We start from the raw sequence: 8,016 nt of genomic DNA on the forward strand, positions 1-8,016 counted from the left end.
GGGGAAGATTAAGAATAATAGTAAACGGACAAAAGTATTATTAATAATAGTTGTTTTAAAACAGACAAATATAAGCAAACTAATCACCAGAAAAAGAAAAGTGAAAAAGAAAATAATAAAAAAAGAGAAAAAAAAATGGGTGGAGGACAGGGCAGGGCACGCATGCTCTTTCTGAGCACACAGACTGTGATCGAATTCCTGTGGGCCCAGAAATTAGGTGGGAGTGGGGGATGGCCACACATCCGTTCACCAAGCCGGTATGGGGTATAAGAGTAACAAGAGGAATGTGGTACCTTTTTAGTCTTGCAGGTCTGGAGTGACCTTTGCGTTGCTGGAAAGCAGAACATGTTCTTAAGCTCAGGAATCTGCCAGCATGCTGTCTCTTTAAATATCCAAAATAGTCAAGCTGCTTTTATACCTTCAAAGTGGCGGCAACCTCCGGACCGGCAAAAGGCCGTAGCTTAGCCCGCCTTTCTCTTCACCTTCTCCATTTATTCCCCAGCCACCATACACAGTCCTCCGTGCAGTTCCTTGTTAGTAGGGATGATTTTTAGGTTAATTCTTAGGTCTTACCACCACTCGGGAATCTCCAAGTTGTCTGTGCTGTCAGGATTGCTTAGGATCGCTGCCAGACTGCAGCTACGTATGTCTCCTTTTTTGGTATTTTCACACAAATTCTTCTGCTAGTTGGGGTTTAGTCCACTTCTATATCCTCCCCTTCAAGGTTCACGGGTCCAAGATTATCTTCTGTGTCTATGTTCATTGGTTTCCCTTTTCTTTGTTGAAGAGGGTGTGTGTAGTCTTTGTGTCTAGTCCGCCATCTTGCCAGAACTCTCTACCTTATAGTTTTTTAAATATGCCTCCTTTTCTCTTCTTTTGTCGTAGCACTTCAGACCATCCACATCTCTTATCTGGATTATTGTAGTTGCAGTATTCTCCCTGCTGCCAACACTGACTGCTCTCCTCCCACCTCTTGCAGTCCTGTCCTCTATACAGGGCCTAGCGTGTCTTTCTAATCATGTCATTGTGACCCCTCTCCATTGATTGGTGTGGTGGATTCAACTTGCTTTGTCATTAAATCCTTGACCATCCATGTTCAGGTATTCCTCTAGGTCTAGCTCTTTAGCCCAAATCCTACCTCCACATTTCTGATAATGATCATTCCTTTTCTGAACTCCTAAACTGAGTGTGTATGTCATACTTGGGTACTTATTCATGCCACATAGCTTTTTTTATTCTGTTTGTGTTTATGTATTTTATGTACCCAATGAGAGAACCTTTTCCAGGGTTTGGATTACAGCTTCCATAAAGGGTTGGACAGTAATTCCTGTGAACATAATGTGCAGTCAGTAAATATTTACTGGATTACCTTCATGAATGAGACTTTTTTTCTTTCTTTAATATATATTATAATGTCAGTTTCTCTTTTAAAAAGTTTTACGATTAACTGCTTGAAGATTTTATATTTTTCTAGTAACTTCATATTATTTTGCTAATTAATAGGGCTTAGCTTTTCATTTTCATCTAGGAATTTTTTCTTTCATACATGAGGAATTCTTTCAATGTGCATGGTGGTAGTAACAGCTATGTTTGGAAATATCAGCAAGAATGTGCTGAATACTGTCACATTCTTCTGTCATTGAAAAGGTTTATAAGTTGAAAAGTATAACAGGTTTAACTAGATTTAAGATAGGCAGATTTGATTCTTAGCTTCTTAAATGCAGCCACTGAAGGACAGTTTTTCAGTTCAGTTTAAGGCAAAAAGTTAGAAATTGGTGTTTTCTAACTTCAGAACATGAAAGACTCTTTTATTTCTAACACAGGCATTAACATGTAGAGAAGAACTCCTTACTCTTCTTCTGTCACTCCTTCCACTGGTATGGAAGATCCCTGTTCAAGAAAAGGAAACAGGTATGTTTCTTTCCTTTGTCATATCACTTGCATTGTCAAAGTGCATTTTGGGAAAAAAATACATTAAAAAGTTACTCCTGCCTAAAAAGTTGATACATCTTCAAATTTGGGATATATATATTAGTGTGGTTTGTAGTATATTTCATATGAAAAATTACTTAAGCTTTTTTTTTTTTCTAATAATAATATACAAATTATGGTACTCTTAGGAGATTATTTGAAGGTAATGGTAATTAGAAAATACATGAAGATGCAGAGCAATTACCAAAGGAGCAAATCTAGAGATATCACATACATCAGAGAAATAAATAGTGAAAATCTTTGAAGAAAGTAGTTAACGTTCTTTGATCATTAAAAAACTATTTTATAATACTAGTACTTAAATGATTTCTTAGTATTTGTTTTAATTTGGTTTCTCCAATGTTGCTGTGAAGGATACACATGAGGTCATATATTTTTCAATGCTGTATAGAATTCTTATATTTAAAGTCAATATGTGTTTTTAATGTCTGCTTTTGAGAAAATATTAAAACATATATAGTAATCATATAAAATACATCATTCTTAATTTAAATGTTTCAGTGTAAGTATTAACAATTTTCTTCCTTGACTATTTCTAGGATATGTGAGCTGTGAGCTACTTGAGGTTTAAGCCTTAAGTTTTTAAAAAATTCTTCTATATTTTATTTTAATGGTGTGTAAATATTTTTCATAAATTTCTGCTATAGGACTCTTTTCAAGAAGTTATCTAAGCATTTGTAATATGTTTTTTTTTTTTTTAAATTTGGTTTTATTTATTTTTGCAGTGTTTCTGCCTCTCCCCTCCCATCCTTGGTAACCAACAAAAAAAGTTTCCTTCCATATATAAACCTTTCCTTGACTTTTTACAATAATGAACTAATACAATATTTGTCCTTCTGTGATTGACTTATTTCACTGAGCATAATGTCCTCCAGGTTCATCCATGTTATGCAGTGTTTTGCAGATTATACAAGTTGCATAGCATTCCATTGTATATATGTACCTTGGTTTCGTTATCCATTCTTCCGTTGATGGGCACCTAGGTTGTTTCCATCTTTTAGCTATTTTAAATAGTGCCGCGATGAACATGGGTGTGCATATGACTGTTCTTGTCCTGGCTCTCAGTTCTTTCCTAGTAATGGGATTGCTGGATCAAATGGTATTTCTAATTCCAACTTTTTAAGGAATGGCCATACTGCTTTCCATAGTAACTAAAAATTCACTGCCTTCGAGTTGGATCCGACTCATAGTAATGTTTCTGAAGCAGTATCACTATGGAAGTAGATTGTCTAATCTTCCTTCCAAGGAGTGGCTGGTGGATGTGAACTGCCAGCCTTCTGGTTAGCAGTCAAATGCTTTAGGCACTACCTCCAGCAGGGTATGAGAGTCCCAATCTCTTCACAACCTTGCCAGCATTTGTTATTTTCTGTCTTGTTGAACTTTGCTACTGGTGCTGGGACAAGAGGGTATCTCATTGTTGTTTTGATTTGCATCTCTCTAATGGAAGGAAGGTTGGGCAATCCTACTTCTGTAGCGATACTGCCTCGGAAACCCAAGGAGGGGTCGCTATGAGTCGGGTTTGACTCGACGGCACATAACAACAACAACAACAAATGGCTATGAGTCGGGTTCGACTCGACGGCACATAACAGCAACAACAACAATGGCTAATGATCATAGAGATAAGTTCCTTGTCAGACATGCTGTTGCCAAATAATTTTCCCCAATCTGTAGGTTCTCTTTTTACTCTTTTGGAGAAATCTTTGGAAGCACACGCAAAAAAAAGAAGGTCCCATTCATCTGGTTTATCTTCTAATGTTTGTGCGTTTTGGGTTATGCTTGATAGTCTATTTATGCCATTATTTAGGGCCCCTAAATTTGCCCCTTTTTTTTCCTTGAGGAACTTTATAGTTTTAGGTTTCACATTTAAGTCTTTGATCCATCTGGAGTTAATTTTTGTGTATGGTGTGAAGTACAGATTTTGTTTCATTTTTCTGCAAATGGATGTCTGGTTTTGACAGCACCATTTGTTAAACAGACAATCTCTTCCCCATTTAATGGATTTCGGCCCTTTGTCAAAGATCAGCTGACCACAGGTCGATGGATCTATTTCTGGGTTCTCAATTCTGTTCTATTGGTCTATGTGCTTGTTATTGTACCAATACCAGGATGTTTTGACTACTGTGGCTGTATAGTATGTTTTGAGATCCGAGAGTGTGAGACCTCCTACTTTGTTCTTCTTCAGTAGTTCTTTGCTTATTTGAGATCTCTTTCATTTCCATATAAAATCAGTGATTGGTTTTTCCATATTCTTGAAGAACGTTGATGTGATCTGGATTGGGATCGCGTTAAATGTATAGATTGCTTTTGGTAGTATTGACATTTTCAAAATGTTCAGTCTTTGTATCCATGAGCATGGTATGTCCTTCCATTTATGTAGATCTCTTATGTTTTCTTGAAGAAGCATTTTGTAGTTTTCTTTGTACAGGTCTTTTGTGTCCCTAGTGAGATTTATTCCCAAGTATATATATATATTTTTGGTAGTTATTGTAAATGGTATTTATTTCCTTGTTTCCTTTTCAGCAATCTCTTACCTGGTGTAGAGTAATCCAAGTGCTTTTTGTATGTTGATATTGTATCTTGCTACTATGCTAAATCTCTCAATTAGTTTCAATAGATTTTTGACTGAGTCTTGGGTCTTTAGTTATAAGATCATATCATCAGCAAGTAGGGATAGTATGACTTCTTCCTTACCAATTTCCCTTTCTTGCCTTATTGCCCTGGCTAGAACTTGCAATACAATGTTAAATACAAGTGGTGATAGAGGGCATCCTAGCCTGGTTCCTGTTTGCATTGGGAATAGTTTCAGTCTCTCTCCATTGCAAATAATGTTGGCTGTTGGTTTTGCATATATACCCTTTATTATGTTGAGGAATGTCCCTTCTATTCCTATTTTGCTCAGAGGTTTGATCAGGAATGGCTGTTGGATTTTATCAAATGCGTTTTCTGCATCGTTGATACACGAGGTTCTTTTCCTTTGTTTTATTTATGTGGTGGATGACGTTGCTTGTTTTTCTAATATTGAACCATCCTTGCATACCTGATATGAATCCCACTTGGTCATGATGAATTATTTTCTTGATATGTTGTTGGAGTCTATTGGCTAGGATTTTGTTGTAGATTTTTGCATCTACATTCATGAGGGATATTGGTCTGTAGTTTTCCTTTTGAGTGATGTCTTTGTCTGGTTTTGGTATCCAGGTTATGCTTGCTTTATAAAATAAATTAGGGATGATTCCATCCTTTTGTATGTTTTGGAATAATTTGAGTAGGATTGATGTTTGTTCTTCTCTGAAGGTTTGGTAGAATTCTCCAGTGAAATTGTCTGAGCTAGGAGTATTTTTGGTTGGTGACTTTTTTTTAATGACTTGTTCAATTTCTTCTTTTGTTATTGGTCTGTTCAAATTTTCCACCTTAGTCTGTGTCAGTGTAGGAAAGTAGTATGTTTCTAGAAATGTCCATTTCTTCTAGATATTCAAATTTGTTGGAGTATAGTTCTTTATAGTATCCTATTATGGTTTTAATTCCTTTGGTTCTTTGTGGTTCTGTTGTGATGTCACACAATCCATTTTATTTCTTATTCATGTTATTTGTATTCTCTCCCTCCTTTCCTTTGTTAAATTTACCAGTGGTTTGTCAATTTTATTAATCTTTTCAAAAATCAAACTTCTGGTCTTACTGAATTTTCTGTTGTCTTCCTATTTTCTGTTTAATTGATTTCTGCCTTAATCTTTATTATTTCTTTTCGTTTGGTGACTCCAGGCTTTTTTTTACTGCTATTTTTCTAATTTTTGGAGAAGTTCGATTAAGGTGTTGATTTTGGCTCTTTCTTTGTTTTTAATGTGTGCATTTATTGTTATATATTGGCCTTTGATCACTGCTTTTGCTGTTTCCCAAAGAATTTTGTGTGTTGTGTTTCCATTGTCATTTGGTTCAAGGAATTTTTTAATTTCATATTTCTTCTATTACTCAGACATTTACAAGGAGGGTGTTCTTCAGTGTCCATGTGTTTGCTTTTTTTCTGTTGATCTTCCTATTATTGATTTCTAATTTTATAGCTTTGTGATCTAAGAAGATGCTTTGCAGTATTTCAGTGTTTTTAAATTTATTAAGGCTTGTTTTGTGGCCTAACATATGTTCTCTCCTGGAGATTGTTCCATGTGCACTTGAAAAGAACATACATTGTGCTGTTGCTGGGTGAAGTGCTCTGTAGATGTCTATAAGGTCAAGTTGGTGGATTATATTGTTTAGTTCTTCTGCGTCTTTGTTGAGTTTCTTTCTACTTCTGTCTTTGATTGAAAGTGGTGTATTAATGTCTCCTACTATGACTGTGAAAAGACTCTTTGTCTTTTCAATTTGTCTTTTGTCTTTTCGATTCTGTTAAAGTCTGATTTGTGTATTTCATGGGTCTTTTCATTGGGTACATAGATATTTATTATGTCCTCTAGTTAATTGATCCTTTAATTATTGTATAATGTCCTTCCTTGTTTCTTATGGTGGTTTTTGTCTTAAAGTCAATTTTATCAGATATTAATATTGCCAGTCTTGCTCTTTCATGGTTGCCATTTGCTTGATAAATCTCTTTATAACCTTTGATTTTTAGTTTATTTTTGTGTTTCTCTCTAAGAGGTATCTCTTATAGACAACATATTGATGAGTTATGCTTTCTTATCCAGTCTGCAACTCTTTGTCTCTTGAGTGATGCATTTAATTCATTGACATTCAGTGTAATTATTGACAAGTATAAACTGTTTTCTGTCATTTTGTTAAGTGTTTTTCATGGTGATTCTGGTTTGTTTGTTGCATTTAATTTTGTGTGCTGATATTATTATGTTTATGAATCATATTATCATTTCCTTTGTTACTGTTGTTTTGTTGTTGTTGTTATGTGCCATCGAGTCGGCCCTGACTCATAGCGACCCTCCTTGGGTTTCCGAGGCAGTATCACTACGGAAGTAGGATTGCCCAACCTTCCTTCCGAGGCTGTTGTTTTAGTATTTGCTAAATATTTGTGCTTGTCATCTTTTTTATTGTGATGTGGGTTTATCATTTTTCTTTGAGGTTATCCTGTGATTTATAATTTTTTCTCCGAGTTTAGAACTGTCCATTCTATCTTGCAACTCTTATGACTCCTCCCCATTTGGAAGTTCTGTAACTACACTATTTTTCCCTCTTTTTGGTTTGTAGTTGTCCTCATTTGCCAATTGATGTCTCCGGTACCTGTTTACAATCTTGTAAGCATATTTTACTTTGGATACTTCCATAGCTGTGTTTGTTTCTGGGTTATGTCATGTGTATTAATGGTCTCTTGTTGTTTGCTATTATTGGTTCTCTGTTCAAAGGACTCCCTTTAGTATCTCTTGTAAGGTTTGTCTGGTTTTAACAAGTTCACTTAATTTCTGCTTATCTGGAAATCTCCTAATTTCACCATCATATCTGAGAGATAGATTTGCCGGGTATATAATTCTTGGTTGGAAAATTTTCTCTTTCAGGATTTTATATATACCATCCCACTGCCTTCTTGCTTGGTTTCTGCTGAGAAATCAGAGCTTATTCTTATTGGTCCCTTGTTGCTAACTTTTTGTTTTTACCATTCTGATTTCAGGATTCTGTCCTTAGTTTTGATGAGTTTGATGATAATTTGTTTGGTGATTTTCTTTTGGAGTCTATCCTGTTTGGGGTTCCTGGGACTTCCTGAATGGATATGTTCTCATCTTTCATCAAATCAGGGACTTTCTCTTCCAACAAATCTTGGACAATTTTCTCAATGGTTTATATTTCTCTTCCTGTTCTGGAATTATGATTACATGTATGTTATTCCTTTGGATGGTATCCCACATGAACCCTCAGCTTTCTTCATTTTGTTTTCATCTTTTTTCTAGTTGCTCCCTTTCTGAAGAAATACTCAGGTGTTTGTCTTCAATATCATTAATTCTGTCTTCCATTGATTGAATTCTACTCCTTTGCCCTTTTAATGTGTTATCTATGTCTGAAAATTTATTATTAATCTTCTGGATTTCTGTC

At 35.3% G+C, this 8,016-nt stretch overlaps 1 protein-coding gene across 1 annotated transcript in view; it reads left to right on the forward strand.

Moving 5' to 3' along the window:
• LYST (lysosomal trafficking regulator) overlaps positions 1–8,016 on the forward strand; it is a 339,163-nt gene that overhangs the window by 14,140 nt on the left and 317,007 nt on the right. Inside the window, 1 exon segment of the mRNA XM_042780645.1 lies at positions 1,824–1,911. Coding sequence (XP_042636579.1) covers positions 1,824–1,911 — 88 coding nt within the window.

This window comes from Orycteropus afer, unplaced genomic scaffold (assembly GCF_000298275.1).
Source record: "Orycteropus afer afer isolate SDZICR_OR568_19922 unplaced genomic scaffold, OryAfe1.0 scaffold00050, whole genome shotgun sequence".
Taxonomy (NCBI): domain Eukaryota; kingdom Metazoa; phylum Chordata; class Mammalia; order Tubulidentata; family Orycteropodidae; genus Orycteropus; species Orycteropus afer.